At 40.2% G+C, this 18,317-nt stretch overlaps 1 protein-coding gene across 2 annotated transcripts in view; it reads left to right on the forward strand.

Moving 5' to 3' along the window:
• The window catches only part of NAV2 (neuron navigator 2), a 234,703-nt gene extending 216,613 nt beyond the window's left edge, over positions 1–18,090 (forward strand). For both annotated transcript variants that reach the window (XM_063331285.1, XM_063331286.1), the window contains 10 exons: positions 362–462; positions 2,621–2,716; positions 2,869–3,037; positions 5,091–5,326; positions 6,532–6,686; positions 7,194–7,265; positions 7,750–7,946; positions 8,396–8,514; positions 12,989–13,192; positions 14,307–18,090. In XM_063331285.1, coding sequence (XP_063187355.1) covers positions 362–462; positions 2,621–2,716; positions 2,869–3,037; positions 5,091–5,326; positions 6,532–6,686; positions 7,194–7,265; positions 7,750–7,946; positions 8,396–8,514; positions 12,989–13,192; positions 14,307–14,432 — 1,475 coding nt within the window. In that variant the 3' untranslated portion in view covers positions 14,433–18,090. The remainder of the gene's footprint in view (positions 1–361; positions 463–2,620; positions 2,717–2,868; positions 3,038–5,090; positions 5,327–6,531; positions 6,687–7,193; positions 7,266–7,749; positions 7,947–8,395; positions 8,515–12,988; positions 13,193–14,306) is intronic.
• Positions 18,091–18,317: the final 227 nt, after the last annotated feature.

Genomic DNA, 18,317 nt, shown 5'->3' on the forward strand with positions numbered 1-18,317 from the left:
AGCCTTCTTTTTAAATGTTGTCATAGGTCTGCTACACCCTAGATCGGAGTTGTCCAATTATGACCTCAGCTGCCAAGAGTCATGTTGAAAGCCATTTAATGGTGTACATTTCCCAGGGGATATAGCGTAGCAAGGAAAATACAGAATAACTCACTAATAATTTTCAATGACCTTAACTTTTTAAGAGTGATACTGATATTTGGTAGGGAAGTCAGTAAACCTGGTACTTGTGTTTTACCTCGGGGCATGTGAAGCCCAGATGTATTGTGTTTGACTACAATAAATATGTTGGCGTGAACCAGAATAGTCTTCATTGTTATTAAGATACAGCTGTGAAGCTGTTGATGTTTTCTGTTCGCAGACATGCTGTTAGATGACACTGGAGATGGCTCTGCCCGGAAAGAAGGAGGCAGGCACGTCAAAATAGTTGTCAACTTTCAGGATGAAATGAAATGGAAGGAGGTGAGTTGTGTTTTGTCCCCAGCTCTGAAGTACAAGTGACTTTGGACTGTGCCAGGGAATTCAAGTCCAGTTTGATTTGGAGGCTTTTATTTGCAAAAGACTTTTTAAAATTTTCCCAGCAAAATAGTTCCTTGGTGTATCACTAGTGATAGCCAAGGCGCTCAGCTCCCTCCCACTTCCTTGGAACTGCTCAGAGCCAATACTGCCAGTTGAGGTTGTCTCATGGTGTCACCTACAGTAGCTTTTCATTTTGCGGTTTCTTAGTGGTGCCGTCAGCACATGAAGCGTGTTGGTAATGCGGGATTGCTAGACTAGACCATGCGGCAGCTGTGTAGGTGATAATGTTACAATTTAAGCCTTTCAGTAGTATCTGAAAACCAGGCCACTCTTTTGGCGTCAAGGAGGTTGGCAGATTAATCTGTACCTTGGGATAGCATCTGTTTAAGACTTGTATCTTAAAAAGCTGCACAAAGCTCTTGGGCCTTTCTGTTAAATTTCAATGACATTTTAAGTAATAATGAAGATGATCCCACGTGTCAATACAAGGCACACCGGAATGCTAGAAGCACCGATATTCTGGAAAACATAATGGATCAAAACTGGGAGATCTGTACCTTATCGTTCTAGTTCAAGTTGTCCTCTCTGATACAAGTATCTCATTTTGAATGACGTCTGTCAGATGTCCTCCATTTGCAAGTAATTGAAAGAATCATAAATACCCAAATACATTTCAGATATTGTAAAATTGCAGCCCACCTCATGAGTGTAACGCATGCATGAATGTCCTACACAATCTTTACCAAGCACTGACCTTGCTATCTCACATTATGAGTACCTGTAAAAGTCTATTTAAGAAATAATTTGATGTCTTTTGTAAGGGGGGGGACGGCAAAAATGTGAATAGTCAGAAATAACATTGACTCAGGAGATCTTTCCATTAAATACCAATTTTGCATTAATAAATCACAGCCCTGGATAAGCAAATTAACAGTAAAACTATATTGCTAATTCTGTTGGACTCCACTGTGCTCACAGTCAGTAAGGTTACCACTTGGAAACGATTCCTTATGTTTTAGTTGAAGTCTTACGGTAGAAATTAGTTTTTCTTCAACGAATGTTTCATAGTGAGCTATAGAAGAATAGAAAAATAGGTGCATTCTGCTTTTTTTATCTGCCTCTGCTGATACACCAAACATAACAAAGAAGTTATATATAAATATATATATAAAAAAACCCCTCTTTCTATATATAACTATTTATACATATAACCGTGTATAATTTCTCCGTATGTATTTAGATTTCTATGTCCATGGCAGCATTTCTAAAAGTACATAGGATGAACCTTGCAAGTGCAACGTACTTGATTGTGAAGTCATGGAAAAATGAACATGCCATGAACTTTTCTACCTAGAATTTTCCTAAGAGTCTTTTCTGTCTTTTTGCTAAGCTGTAATCCTCTCAGAGGTTTTGGAATTGTGCATGGATTGGTTAATAAATACGTTTTACTGAACATCAATACCACTTAAGTATCCTTTAGATTTGTGACTCCAACACTGTAGAAAGTGTTGAGTAGAAAAGAAGGATTTCATATAGTGTTCGGAATTCGCTATATAGAGTGGTAAAGATGCACCATAATTTAAAAATAAAAGGGGCGGGAGGGGGGGAGGAAGCCAGCATTTTAATTACATTAAACAGACTTATAGAATCACAGAATGGTTTGGGTTAGAAGGGACCTTAAAGATCATCTAGTTCCAACCCCCCTGCCCTGGGCAGGGACATGTCCCACTAGATCAGGTTGCTCAGAGCCCCATCCACCCTGGCCTTAAGAACTTCCAGGGATGGGGCTTCCACCACCTCTCTGGGCAACCTGTTCCAGTGTCTCACCACCCTCCTGGTGAAGAACTTGTCCCTAACGTCTAGTCTGAATCGACCCATCTCTAGTTTTAATCCATTCCCTCTAGTCCTACCATCACCCGCCATCCTAAAAAGACCCTCCCCAGCTTTCTTGTAGGCCCCCTTAAGATACTGGTAGGCCACTATAAGGTCTCCTCGGAGCCTTCTTTTCTCCAGACTGAACAACCCCAACTCTCTCAGTCTGTCCTCATAGAGCTAAGATTTATTGATTTATTAACTTAAATTCACATTTCTATGCATTTAGGATTCGAGGCCTCGCACGTTCCTCATAGGCTGCATCGGAGTCAGTGGCAAGACCAAGTGGGATGTTCTGGATGGGGTCGTAAGACGGTTGTTTAAGGTTAGTGAGTGCAGTTTGCTGTGTGCATGAATTCTCCTATGAGATTTTGATGGTACCAAGAAATATTTAACTTCCTGTGATTATTACTGAACACAGAACAAAGTCAGAGATTCCAATGCTGCCTAACCTTTCCTGTCCCTTTTTCACCCTAGGAGTACATCATTCACGTGGATCCCGTGAGCCAGCTGGGGCTGAATTCAGACAGTGTTCTGGGCTACAGCATTGGAGAAATCAAACGCACTAATAGTGCAGAGACACCCGAGCTGTTGCCCTGTGGCTATCTAGTTGGAGAAAACAACACTATTTCAGTTACCATCAAAGGTAATTACGCTTGACGTGTCTTCTGTAGTTACGAATGACAGTTTTATCGAAGCTTGCTGCGTAGAGAGACTCAGAGGAATAGAAACTTTTCATTGTGGTTTTTTTTTTGCCTGTCCCTGCCTTTTAAAGACAGCACTTAGAGCATGCTAAGTTTATAAATCAGCAACTTTTCGACCTGTAACAGTAGGAATAATTACACACACAATAGTTTTCTGCAAGTATCTTGAACTGACGCCTGGAGTTGTCTTGGAGAAGACCTCACACCACAAGGGACGTAGTAGAGTTGTTTGAGCAGCAAAGTACCTTCCAAGTGAATAAAGCCTCAGAATTTCATTAATTCTTTGTAACAGCTCTAGTTGTTATTTCCTTCATGCAGAGTAAAAAAAAATTCTTGATTTAGCTTGCTTGCTTGGTCTCGCTGAAGAGTCCCTCCTTAGGCAACAGTAAGGAGGGGTCCCAGAATTCATGGGGCACCTTAAAATCTGGAATTTTTTCAAACTTACGGTTTTCAGGACTCTCATCAATTTCATTATATCGTACTGATAAGAATTTAATGCTTATATTTCTCCTGTGGTTTCTCATTTGGTTTCTTGGGGAACCGTTTTTATACAAAAACTCCTAAGAAACTAGGTTCGAGGGAAAAATCCTCCACCACTGCTTTCTGAATGTACGTTGCCTTGCTCAAAGTTACACCCGTGCAATCTGGAGCGTAGATCTGTGTACAGCAGTAGAGTATTTGAGAGCGTTGCCAAACACTCTGCAGCTCAACTTCAAAATTTGGCTGTGGCGTTTGTCTGAAAGTAGTCTGGCTGTTGAATATTGGTGTAAAAAATCGATTACCTTGGGTAGCAAATCAGCGGACGGGAAGACAAAATAAGCCATGAAATAAATACCTCTGTGTACTGAGGCTTGATGTGATCCCAGGGCATTCGGCTTACTTAGAATACGCTGTCCAATAGTAAATCCCAGTTGAAATATTGCTTAAGGACTAGCCATGTCTATAGAGTTGCAATCTGATTTTATACTTAACTTGCATTGGCTTGACTTGTCCTTTGAAGCTTTATATGTGATAACAGTTTTCAATAAAATAGAAATGTTTTTAATCAATTTATGGAAAATCGCTTCCATATACCTCTGAGATATAAAGCTGCCTATATAAATATTTAATATTCCAAGTAACCATTGAGGTGCAAGCATTTCTGTGTGTGATCTGCCAACTTCCCTTTCTGCTGTTTATTTTGAAGCACTGTGTATTTTCCCTGAGCCAATTCTGCCTAAAGTGACTGCTGACATTGCGTAAATGCTTATCAGTAGGAGTTTTATGTTAGGCGAGATAACTATCAGCACACAGAGGAGGAGTTTAATTACCAGCGTTTGGGAAAGTAGGGGGAGTTGATGATAGCTGGGGTTTTTTTTTTGTCTAGTGATTCAAAAGTAAACAAGTAACTTCTGGATGAATGCGTGCCGTACATGGCGAAATACTGCCAAATGGATGGTTTGTGTGTGAAAAATGCGGCCTGGAATCATTTGTTCGGCAACTTCCATAGGGCTTTAGACACCGTAGGATGCAGCCGAGTACCTTGAAAACTGGGAGGGCTGAAGGAAGATCCAGGCTAAGCCCATAGGTCACTCCTGCACCTGTTTTACCAGCTTTATATGTGCTCCTCTCGACCACAGGGGATGCCAGAGTGAGGAAGGGATTTATTTCTCAAGTTAGAAACGGGCTGGTTGGGTCAGGTCCTAAATCTGTTGTTTCTAAGTGTTGTTTTGGGGTTTTCTCCTCCTATTATTTGTCCCAGGTTCATTCACAAAATCACATTTTTTCAGTTCTCTGGTATGACTGTCTAGTCATTTCAACTAATTTTGATTTGTTCAAACTCCACTAACGGAATTGCGTTGCAGCATTACAACTGCCCAGTGGGGGGGGGGGGAAAAAAACAAACCAAAAAAAACCCAAAAAAACCACAACAAAACAACAGACCTTTTAAAAAAAGCAGGTAATTTGGATAAAAATTGGGAATCCCTCTCAATGAGGAACCTTTTCCTGTTGCAGGTATCTGCGAGAACAGTTTGGACGGTCTGGTGTTTGAATCGCTGATCCCAAAGCCTATACTGCAGCGTTACGTCTCTCTCCTGATGGAACATAGACGGATTATCTTATCTGGCCCCAGTGGAACGGGTAAAACATACCTAGCGAACCGTCTGTCGGAGTATATGGTCCTTAGAGAGGGCAGGGAGTTGGCCGATGGCATTATTGCAACCTTCAACGTGGACCATAAATCCAGTAAGGTGAGGAAACGGAAATCATCCTCGCACAACTAATGTTACTGTATGTCAAAAATGAGAGGAGACTCCTCCTTTATTAATCCATCCAAAGCTGATTTTGAACTTACCTTTCTTTTTAAAGCGTTATGTTAAACCCGAAGGGAACAATATTTAAAGTTCTCAGAACCTGATTATGGGCCTGAAATAGCAGGCTTCCAGGTGTGTATTTAAACACCTAAAGGTGTCGCGATTTTCAAGTGGTTAGCGGCCTGAGAAATGCTGAGGAAGTTAAAACACCTGCATCTAAAATTCCCGGCAGCTTAAGCAATCCCTGTTGCACGCGGGCATTTTTCCAAAAAGCCTCAAATGCATCTCTAGGCTGTCAAGGGTTTCTGCAGCTGCGAGTATCAGCAGCTGTGATCTGCATACGCCGGGGTTGGGGTGACTGTTGTCCGGACGCATTCCTGCGCCGGTAAGGCATGCCTCTGCTTTTTTTACATGGCGTTGGTTTTGCTGAATATACCTCCAGTGAATGTCTAGATTAAAGGAAAGGGGGAAGAAAAAAAAAAAAAGGCAAAAAAGCTGTATATTTGATGGCCATAGACACGCTTTCCTCTGGAGGAAAGGGATGGTTGAAATTGTGGCTGTAGGCCACTGGTATAATTTGAGACATGCTGTGGAATAAATGCTTTAAAGCTGCTGAGAGTATTTTGGTCCTTCTTTCATGGTGCTACTGAAGGCATCCGAATTTGGCCTCTGACAGGGGATGCTTTATTCCAGGTCAATGTTATCGGCTGTGTTTCGATAGACACGCAGTTGCAAGAAGAGACACCAAAGCTGGCTGGGATGAAGAGTTTGGTTTGGTGTATGGAGAGTTGAACAAATTCCCGGAAAGAAAGAAAAATACATTTCAGGTCTCTCTGGGTGTCAGATAAGGACAGCATGAATGAAAAAACCCACAAACCAAACAACAAAATCTTACCCCCCTTTAGGCCCCTGTCTCACACAGGATTTCTGGCATAGTCTTTGAATCTTACGCATAACCTAAAAAAGAGAAGGAAAACCGTATTATTCTGTTTTCTCGTGGAAAATGTGAGATGTCAGGCTCTTTTGCTTTAGATTTCATTACAAAGCCAGTAGCTTAGTTATCTTGAATGGATTTTCAAGGAATATGAAGAAAACTCTCCTTTTCTTTTTTTTTTTTTGTTTTCTTTATATACGCTTTGCAGGAACTCCGCCAATACCTGTCCAACCTAGCAGACCAGTGTAACAGTGAAAATAACGCCGTGGATATGCCTCTTGTAATCATTTTGGATAATTTGCATCACGTTAGCTCCCTAGGAGAGATCTTTAATGGACTTCTAAACTGCAAGTACCACAAATGGTAAAGAAATAACATCAGAACACATTCCATGCTTCAATACTGCAGTCAGGCCACCGCCCCTTGCAAAATGCAATCACAAAACCAAACCCAAACTCTAAATTAATTTGGTAAAGTGGAATGAGATGACCAGACTCTCCATACTATGGACAGCACTTCAGAGGCTTTCTTCTTCATAAAATGATCAATTCCTCTGAAATCAGTAACAAAAAAGTAGTAGAGGAATTGGGTAATTTGCATGCACTTCCTGCAGTAGATCTTCGATACTAAAACCCCACTTTCAGTGAAAGATCTGGCTTTGAGATTTCTGGTTTGCTTTCAGAATTTGATGTTCTCAGAAGTCAGATTCTCAGTAGAGAATTTGGTTATAAGTAACTACCAAAGCCACCTTTGTCAAAAGAGGTTGGAATCACCTTTTTTAACACTGAGATCTTACTAACAAGTTGTTTTTCAAAATTTGCGAGTTTGATTTGCTTGATTGGTTTTTTATGATTTTTTTTCTTTTAATAGTCCGTATATTATTGGCACAATGAACCAAGCCACCTCCTCAACACCTAATCTTCAACTTCACCATAATTTCAGGTACTGTTTATTCATGTTTCTCATCTGTGTTTGTGGGCTGGCAAAGGAGAAACGGCTACTGAGTCATCTGGAATTGTTCTTATCAGCCAGAGTAGCAAACTGAGAGAGAAATACCATTCGCTTACTAGTTGCTGCCCCAACATGTGCAGCTTTGTTATGATGCTGTTATTAAAGTAACTGTGATTTATAAAACTTCTGCTTTCCAGAGGATTGTTAAGATATTTGGTCTTCTAACAGATTTTAAATAAGACAATACTTAGGCAAAGCAGATACTGAATGAGAAATAAGCTGAAACGATGCACGATACAAATTGTTTCACCAGGTGGACTCGTCATCGCAAAATAATTTTTGCTAAGAAACATACATGACAGGGATAACCCATTTTGATCATGATAAATAAATATTAAAAGAAATTTAGCCCAGAAACAGGTATGTTCAGTAGCATGAAAGAGAAATAATGGACATTTCTGCTCTTCTGCCGTAGATGGGTGCTATGTGCTAACCACACCGAGCCGGTCAAAGGCTTTCTCGGCCGTTTCTTGAGAAGAAAACTAATTGAAACAGAGATCAGTGGCAGGATGAGAAATGCAGAGCTGGTTAAAATTATTGATTGGATTCCCAAGGTCTGGCAACATCTGAACAAATTCTTGGAGGCTCACAGCTCCTCCGATGTTACTATTGGTAAGTGCTCTGCCCATACGCCCAGCCATATGTAAATATATATATTTTATCTCCTTGTATATCAGGTGCATCCTTGTACGTTTCCTTGTGCTATTATCAGGTAAAAAAAGGTTTCTTTAAAACCCTGCATTTAGGTGGCACTGTACTCTCAGGCAAACAGTACAAGAAGTTTCTAAACCATGTTTTTTTTCTCTTTTTCTAAGAAAAAAGGACTTCTTTCTAAGTCCGGGATACAAACCGTGTTATGAAATCTGGTTAATTGTTTTCATGGTTTGTCGATTTGAATCAGAGGATTTTTGAGCTCTCAGGAAGAGCAATTTACCAGCCACCTACTTATGTTCTCTCATCCTTGGCTTCTTTCTCCAGAGAACTGGAAGTTATTGTTTGCTCCTGTTGTGATGCATGTCACGATAGTGATTTGAGTGTAATATCTGAATTTCCCTCTCCAGGTCCACGGCTCTTCCTCTCCTGTCCGATAGATGTAGATGGTTCTAGAGTTTGGTTTACTGACTTGTGGAACTACTCCATCATCCCGTATCTTCTGGAGGCAGTTAGAGAAGGGCTACAGGTGAGCAGGCGAAAGTGAAAAATCCTAAATCTTGAACAGTATCTGTTCAAAAGGGAACGCAGCATCAGCCAAAACTGAACAACGGCAACATTTTCTGTAGATGCAACTTTGCACGCTGAATACCTGCATGTCTGTGAAAACGTAACCTAAATTGTCATTAATTTCAGGCAGAATTACTCACTTCAAACAATTTTGAAATATGGAGTGGAAGCACTAAAAGTCCAGATTTTTTTTTTTATTTTTTTTTTTAAAGTGTTTAGATTCCCAACTACTCACATTTTCGGGGGGTGGGGAGGGAGGGTTTAGACACCCAAATGTCTTTCAATAATCTGTTCCAGAAGCACACCTTAAAATTGTACCGCGCATCTGAAAAACATGTTTGTGGTCATTAACTGAGTTACACGGGATGTTCCTTTGTAACTCAAATCTTTCAGCAGAGGAGGAACAAGCCGTGCATGGAGAGAAACGTATTAATGAGTGACAGGATCAGTATCAGTGACATTTTGATTACTTCTCAGTCTACAGGATGAATTTTTCAGTGGATTCCTTCATAATTCTTTCAGAGGCCATAGTGAAATCATCGGTGATTGCCTGTGCTTAGTAATCGATTCATACTCTAGCAATTTGGATAGTTTTAAGCATGATCACACAGTTCTTAGCGTCTCTATGACAATAAAGCACGTTGGAATCAGGAGGAGGGTCCAGCAGAGGATTGCTATGGGCTTGCCATGCAGCTGTGGAAAAAACAACCTTTTTTTTATTCTTTAATCTTCTGTTCACAGAATAAGCATGGCAGCATAACATTCAAAAGACAGTTTTGGAGGTAGCATCATCAAATATCAGTAAATTCTGGGCATTGCGTGCACGAAAGCTAAACACAAGGTCCCACATACAGAAATAAAAATCTGGATCACGGTGAGAGTCTAGAAGATTGGAAAAGGGCTAAAGGTAGATGGAGAATAGGAAATTATGGCAATGCGTTGGGAGCTTGTGTTTTGGTGAGAGGACAAATGCCATTTTGAGGGCATAAACTGTAATTACATCTGATAGAGGTAGGAAGAGAATAGTACTTCCATATGTAAAAAGACTTACTAGAAAGCTGAAGCGGGAAGGGTTCAGAAAAGAGCAGTGGGTGTCATTAAGGTACAGGAAGCATTACTCAATGAGAGAGATGAGAAGCTCAAACTATTCAGTTTGTTCAAGAGGAAACTAAAATTTTACTTAGTCTATTGGAGTCTTCTGCTTTAGTCTTGCAGAAAAAAAAAAAAAGTCTGGTGGATGTTTGACAAGTTTGGACTAGAAAAATTCAAACTAGAAGCAAGACACTGCTTGTTATTAGTAAGAATTATTAACAGTTGTGAAATTTTACTTATAGAAGTAATAGGTTCTCCATCACATATGTCTCTGTGTCTGAAGTCTTTCTGAAACATGAAATAACTCCCAAGTACGAGCTCCATGGAGAACCAGTTGTGTCGCAGAATGGCTCCTTCGTGTTTGTGAAAAACAGTTCTCTCCGTTCTGCTGCTGCGTAGGGCTCACCGTTGCAGTATGCGTCAGGTTGCCTTGCCATTAAGATATGTAAAAAAAAGTGTGAAAGATTTATTGTGGAAAATACTAGGACTTTGTTTTGGTGTGCTTGTTTGTTGTGTTTCTTGTCTGTGCAATACCCTTTCTGTATTAGAGGTTCAGCTCATCTCTCATCTGCATGGGAGTACTCTGCAGCGAATGGAAAAATCATGAAAATGCACCAGTCTGAGTACTTGAAGTACTAAAAAAAAACCAAAACCCAATGAGATTTTACATCGCCCAGTTAACAGCTACCCTGGGTTTCATTTGTTATCTATACAGCAGAGATTTACAGGTATTAACAAAGAGAGAGAAGACAACGCTGTCATAGAAATAATAACTCTGTACAATTCTATGAAATATATGAATTCTTCTTATGTTTGGTCAGAATTTGTGCAAACTGTGTTTGCTGTTTGAAATCTGTCAGTGCCTGGAGACCTCATTTTCTTTGAGACAATTGTGTTAACGGTCTTAGAGCTGAGGAACATGATAGGTCCTAAAGTACAACACACACAGGGGAACTTTGCTAGAAATAGAGCAGGAGAACCATTTCACGTAAAACTTCCTATAAAGGAAGATAATGGGAGCCAATAATCTTGACCTAAAACAAGTGACAGGAGAGTGAGTGACTCTGTTTCCTCCTGGAAAGGACAAAACTGATGCTCACAGTGGTGCTTAGGCTCCTTCTGCTGTGTTTTGAAACTCTCCTATCGGCTGATCAGTAGGTGTGGAAAGCATTGAAAATTTAGTAACAGAAATGAAGACAAAGAACAACAACTAATAAAACCGTCTTTTTGCTTGCTTGTTTTGCCCGGTATCTGCATCTTTCCGTAGGTTATTTGAATGTTCCAAGTGCAAGGATTTCACTTTCTCTCTTTGTACTGTAAATTCTCTATCCACTTCAGTCCCATTTCCCTAAATGCCACTAATTTATTTCTATTTAAATAATTTATCAGTTTACTCTAGAATCTCTTTTTTTGAGTCTGTGGGTAAGAATAAGACTCCAGTAGTTGAAGAGTAGCCAGAGTTGTGCTAATTAACTTGCTAATGCTAGAAACGTGTGTTTCATTTTGGGATATTTTCTGTCCCCCACACCCACAAAGGCTCCTCGGAGAACACATCTTCTCTCATCAAATTGCCTGCCAGAAGGGAAGGGTGGACTGCTGATTTCGCTCTGATCTCTGTGGATCTAAACGGAACTATTTTTATATACCTGTTTCTCATTTAGAGAACTATTTTGGGTCAAAGACAAGTGAGCCAAATGGATCCTTACAGTAATTGCTCCCATTGGAGCTGAGGGGTTTTTTTGTTCTTCAAAACAGAGATGTGAAAATTAGAGGGTTCTATAAAACCCCGGTTCTTCCTGTTTGGTGGATCGATACAGGACGCAGCACCAGCAAACAGAGGACCCAAAAAGCCCTGTGGCTTCCTTCCACCGTCACACGTACTCCAGTCTCTGTGTGGTGCTTCGTGAAGCAACCTGTGGGATTCTTGCCCCCTTGATTGCTCTCTAGAGAACGTGCCCATGAAAGGGATGGACAGAATGGTTGCCGTGGAAGGGAATAGTGAAGTTAGTCATTCGACTCTCCTGTTTACTGAAGATATGTGATGATTTCGTGTATTGAAATGAGAATTTTACATATTAGCTAATTTTCAGGAATGAGCTGGGATCCACTCAGACCTTCTAGATAGCAAAGACAAAGATGAGAAAAATAAAATCCTCTCCGCTTAGCAACTGACGTGTCTTGCTGTAAATTCAAGCACAAGATTAAAATAGGAGCTCTGGTTTACCACAGCTTGAAGACATTATGCTGAGAAAATAATATAGTACAGCTCAAGGATGAAGAGTGTTTGGGTGGTGGAAGGGGCTGTGTTTAAGATTGCGTAGCACCATCTGCTGGGCACCTCCGCTCTGGGCTGGGACTCACTCAATTCTGCTTCAGAATAAAGCCGATGATGGTATTCAGAGCAATTTAAGACTTTGTGCATGCAAAAAATAAAACCACAAAAAACCCAAGAGGAAATAGCAATGAGGAAAGCGAGACAGTGTTAGATCAGTCAGAGAGCCGATGAATTTCTTTGTTCCCCCTGCACGTCGTGCAGGAAAGGGAGAGTTCTCTGAATTAAAGTGACGAAATACCAGTGACAAACTCCAGTAGCTGAAGGATGTTTAGGCAGAAATTTATTAGGCAGAAATAAACGTTTAATAGTCATTTGAATTCATATTTATGCTTTTGAAAGTCACGCGGCATTAAAATGATTTTATTATCTAATTAAGGCAAATTTAACTGAATGTAACAAGATGTTGGGATTCGGTAACACAGACTGCTCAAAACAGAAAAAGCTTTTGAAATAGAGCTTGCTTACTTGAAATAGGAACATAACAGCCAAATCCTGCTGGCGCTTTTTCTTGGTTGAGTACAAAGAAATTCCCCTGACTTGAAAACCTTTTGCTATGACATCCATCATTATTGCCTGATGACAGGTCTCGCGTTTCCTCCTACATGTTCCACTGACGGCGATTTCCTGACAACGGCAAACGTCGATAAGGCAGCTGCTGGTGCGATCCGGCTGTCGACATTGGCGGCCTCTTTTGTGTATTGACTTTATTTAAGTTAACTTTGTCAAGTGAGGTTATTTTCAGGTCTCCCTTTCTTCAACTGGTGCCGAGAGAAGGGCACTGCAGTCTCAGAGGAGGTGGTCGGCCTCTTCCAAATCAGTTGCCATTAAAAATAGCTAAAACTTTGTATGTCATTAGGGTAAGGAAAATCTGGCTTGTTTGTGTTCAGCCCTTCTTGCAAGTGCTTTCCGCAATCCAAGACTCACGGCGCATTCATTTTGGTTAGATAGGCACTGAATTAAATGGTAGACTAATAGGAACGTTTTACGTGTGTTTCTGCTTTTCCAGTTGTATGGGAGGAGAGCGCCCTGGGAGGATCCTGCCAAATGGGTAATGGACACCTACCCCTGGGCGGCCACCCCGCAGCACCACGAGTGGCCTCCTCTGCTCCAGCTGCGGCCTGAAGACGTGGGCTTTGATGGCTACTCGGTGTCACGGGAAGGCTCAACCAGCAAACAGGTTCCGGTGAGCGATGCTGAAGGAGATCCTTTGGTAAGCTCTCATTTTTGAAATGGCAGAACCGCTTTATTTCCCTTGTTTCTAGAGATTAGAAACAGGAAGACAAAAGTAAAGAACAGTTGAGAAACGATTAAAAATTTTAAAATGAGAAGGTAATGTTTCTGGGAAGGTCATCATGTCAACTCAGGGAATGCGTTCGCACAGAAAGTCCATGCAGTTTTGCAAGAAACAGCAGCCGAAGCTTTTCACATTCATTTGTTGAGGATATTTTTGAGGATTCACTTTTTGAGGAGTGACTGAGGATGTGTGTAATTAACGTTATTTCTACGCTGGAACTAAATGCGTGATCTTAAATACACATACTGGAATAGCACAGTGGGACCCTTTCATTTAGCCTGCTTTGCGGCAATCACAATATAGGCTTGTTGCTTTACTTCATGTGGTTTTTAGAGCTGTATTCTTGACACCAAATGAAAATTGAGATTTTCAAAGAATATAAGAACTAGTAGTCTCCATGACTGGTGCCTGATTTATGAATTAGAAATACCATGAAGGCATATAGGGAAATACTAACATGTATTTGTATAGAATGTGCAAATTGAATTTAAAGGTAGCGCTAAATACACATTTTCTTCCAATGGGAAACAGGTGTTGAAGCTGCTGTGCAAACCCTGAATGCCCTGAAGCTGTTCTGTTGAGGTGTACATTTTTCTGGACAGTTGGGAGTATAGAACATGGTTACACTTTTCACTAGCACATATATACATTTACAAATATCAAGCTAGATATTATGACATTCAGATTTGCCTCTTTTGACTGATCTGTCTGTATTTCCATGGGTCAGAGCAAGAGAGGGGTAGGATGCTTGCGGAATCCTATCAAGTACAGCAGTGGACTGATCCCTTCAGTCTTCTCATTTTCACCTTTACTGGAAAAGCATACTTTCCATGACTAACTTGCATGCTGCTATGACATGTTCTGCAGTTAATCTCTCTTTCCGGAGACTCAGTATTAATTACCCCGGTTGTCTCTTCCTTTCCTTTGTTTACCCACTGGCAAAGTGAATGCCACTATGGCTTTCACAGGGAGCTGGTGTTCTTTCTACCTCAGAATACTTCAATAATCACGAACTCCTGTGCCTTTGCAGATGAACATGCTAATGAGACTGCAAGAAGCAGCCAACTACTCAAGTCCCCAGAGTTACGACAGTGACTCTAACAGCAACAGCCATCATGACGACATCCTCGATTCGTCTCTGGAGTCGACGTTGTGATCTTCCTCAGATAGAAATAGGTCGTTTCCATTATTGCTCTCCCGCTTGGCAAGAACTCTGATCACAGACTCGTGAAAAGAACACGTTCCTGGGCTGGGATCTCAGTATTAGAGCTGCAAGAACAACAAGACACTTGGAGTCAGTCTTGAACCTGGGTGCAGGCAACCCAAGAAACCTTCGTATTGTTTTTTCTTTTGACGGTGATGAGAACTGCACTATTCCTTTGTTATCTTCTGTTTAGTTGCTGTAAGCTCTCATGCCTAAGATGCCGAAGATGTTAAAAATTATCATCGTTACTAAAAGTTAAAGGGAGGGGGGGAACTTCACAGCTAAGAAGCAAACAGCTTTGTGCCATGTACTGTCCAGAAGGAGAAGGGGAGAGGAAATTTTTGCCTATGCTGCTTCTGACCAAACACGTTTAGGTGAGGGCTGGACTTTTACCAATCAGCTTTGCGGATTAAACTCAGCTTCATATAGTTCTGGTGCTATAACTATATCGCTTGCCTTGGTAATAATACTCAATAAAGGCAAAGCTGCGAAACAGGGAAGTTTGAATAAATAGTAAAAAAGAGTAAAAAAAAAAAAAACAGAAAAGAAAAGCAAAGCGCTGCTCTCCTTGCCAGTCTGAGACCTTGGCTTTCTTTCATTATGTGTTTATAAAGATATATATATAAATAGGAATATATAAAAATATATATACAGTCTGAACAAATCAGGTTTTTTCAAACACTGTGTAACAATCAATCCTACTACAAGTGAAAGACCAGGTAGCCCTTTGCTAGCCAGGGCCTGATTCTCTTCCCGCTTACATCCACGTGACCAACTCGGTTGACTTCAGTTACACCCGATTTATTTCCTCTGACGCGAGTGAGTTTCCCTCCTCCGCAGAAGCCAGCGAAAGGGCCATGCCCATTGAAGTCCTGCAGCTCCCAAGGACCTTTGGCAGTGCACAGGCATTGCGAGCCCTGTACGCGGAGGTGAGCTACACCCCTGCAAAAAGGGATTAATCGGACTTTCCGTTTTTAATTCTTGCCGTGAAACGTTACAGCTGTTTTCTAAAAACTTTGGGTTTTGTTCAGAGTTTTTTGTTCCAATCAGCGCAACCATAAATGGGTGAGTTGAAACTTAGCTCTGCGACAATTCCATTGCTACTCTGGTGACAACATTTACTTCCATGATTTTTCTTTTTAATTGGGAAAAAAGATAATATTACATACAGTCGTGTTTTAGCAGTATTCAGGTCTGGGAAAAAAGGAGGGAAGGTACTGCGTCTTTTAAGTTCAGCTGGGCCACGCTTGTGTGTGTTGGCAGAGCTGGGAACCTGGTTTTATTTCTCCTCCTCTCTGAACGCACACACCTACACGATCAGTGTTAAGGCTTGTACTTCTGTTGGGGAACAAGAACACCTCCCAAAGAATTGCACTTTTCCTTTTTACGGAAGCAAATGCTTACACCGCCATCGCCGCAACGTCAGCTGTACCTCAGCAAAAACGTCGCTCCTCACTATCGGTTTGTCCTAGCCTTCCCAGCGGTCTTTTGGTGCTGACTTTTGAAGCGATGCCTTATTTTGTACTAATTGTGTTGGATTAAATTAGTGCTGTATATTACGGGGTTTTATTTAAAGAAACAGGGCTAAAGTCATCTCTCGGAATATCATAAGTTGCTGTGAATATTGTTTGTACGAGATACTAGAATTTGTTTAAATGTGACAAAAAAGGAGGGAAATGAGATAACTTTTCAGGTTCATATCAATCCGCAGCTAATAAATCACTGAAGAGCTGTTTTATCCATGCAGGAGGGGAAAAAAAGAAAAAAAGAGCTTTTCAACTATAATAAATGCTGTCATTAATAAATTACAGGAATATGCTGTTTTTTCAATGTACAGAAAGAGAACTTATTGCAAACACTTTTTTAAGAGCTTGTGGGTTTAAAGTAATGTAACAGACAAGTTCAGGCTCTGTGACTCAGCTTGAGAGGATCGTTTTATTATACCTCATGACTTTCTGTAACATAACTGTACTTTGTCTTACTGAGCTGGTCTTGAATCTGCTCCTGTTACAACTTTTAAGTGCTGATGACTTTTTTTTTTTTTTTTAAAGAAAACTATTGTAAAAGAAAAATTTAAATATTTTAATGACTGGGGGGGGGGGGAAGAGCTTGGTGTTGTTACTGTTTTAACCTTATGAACTCTGTTTCATTATTTCACGGAATGAAATACCAAGGGTTATTCAGCCAGTGTTCCTAATCTAGTTCTTGGTACTGTAAAAACGGGATAAATCTGTATGGAATCAAATACATAGCATGCTGATGATGAGTTTGAAAGAGGTTAATTTTTCCAGTAGTCTTGACAATTCTGCTTCCCAGCACTGACTTTACCTGCTACTACTGTGAATTTTGGTACCTAATCCCCCAACTGAATCCATGCAGAATAGAGCATGTGCCTGTAAAAAAAAAAAAAAATCCGGTTGCAGGGCTAGGGCTTTAAATGGACTTTATTAATATCCTAGAAAATGTCTCAGTTAACCTTTAACTGAGAGCTATAAGACATGTTTAAAATGGTGTTTTCTTCGTGGGGAACGGGGTATTTTTTTTTGTTTGTTTTCCTTCTCATTTTTAATCCTGTGCTTAAGCTCAGGAAGGAATTTCTATTATCTTAATATTTTTTATTGACACTAGCTTGGGTTACAGTGAGCAAGGCAATTTGGAGTAGGCTGGTCATTCTGAGCATCACAATATTCAGTGTCTTTTCTGAAACTTCGGGAAGCAGGGTTACCCGTCGTGCACACGTCTTAGTTTTTATGAAGACTTTTCATCAATTTAGTCTTTCTTTAAGTGACTTTGTTCTCATTTAAGGCTTTTTCAAAACACTTCCTTTTTTTGGGGTTTTTTTTTTTTGCCTTTTTTCTGACGAAGTTGGCTTGTTTAAAAAAAAAAAAAAGATCAACAAGAAAGAAATGCAAGATTCTATGCAACATTCACGTTGAGTTATAAATTGAAAGTATAAACCATTTTCTTTCCTTCAGAACTGCCAAGAATGATACAGGCCATAAATGAGATGTGGTTTATCTGGGGAAGGGGAGGGAGGGGGTTGGTTAACCTTTTTGTACATTTTGGAAGAAGCAAACTGATATTTCATTGTTGATGCTTAACTTCGATATTAACGTGTATGAAAACTTGTCTAAATGTGGCAATTTTCTTTCAAGGAAAAAAATAGAAAAACAAAGCAAAAAAAAAAATCTTTCTTTGTCGATATTAAATGGAAGGTTGCTGTTTTGATCTAGTCGTTTCCAGTGGAACAGTTTATGAAATATGTTCTATAAGATGTACATTTTTTCATTGTAACATAGAAATGTAAATATTTGATTAAAAGTGCTGCATTTTGATGAATTTTTTCTAGCCATTTTTAAAGAGAAAAACTAGGAATTGAGTATTTTGTGTACGTTTATGATGTTTTCCATTTGCTCCTCTCCCTATTTAATTTTCAGTTCTCATTTAGGATTGGAATTTGTGAATGGTCTGTTTGAGATCATGCCTCCCCTTTCTCACCCTCCCCGTTCCTCTCCCTTCCCCGCCCCCTGTGTCATGGAGAATAAAGCTGATGATTGTACCAGTCTTAAATTATTCATGATTCAATAAAATTGATGCTTATTTATTCAGATTTGTGGCTTCCCAGAACTTTATGTCCCTTCTTAATCGACGTTTTCTAATATTTTTTTTTTTTTTTAATTTGAAGATTGTGGAGTTCAGTTCTTGTTTTTATTGGCTTCTTCTAAGTACTTGTGAAAAGATGCCCACAGCCCTTAGCCACATCCGGGAGGAAATTTAGCAGAGGGACCACAACAATGTGATTCTCTCCCATAGCTGATGTTTGCACACCGTATCCAT

The sequence above is a fragment of the Chroicocephalus ridibundus genome, chromosome 4 (genome assembly GCF_963924245.1).
Source record: "Chroicocephalus ridibundus chromosome 4, bChrRid1.1, whole genome shotgun sequence".
Classification (NCBI taxonomy): domain Eukaryota; kingdom Metazoa; phylum Chordata; class Aves; order Charadriiformes; family Laridae; genus Chroicocephalus; species Chroicocephalus ridibundus.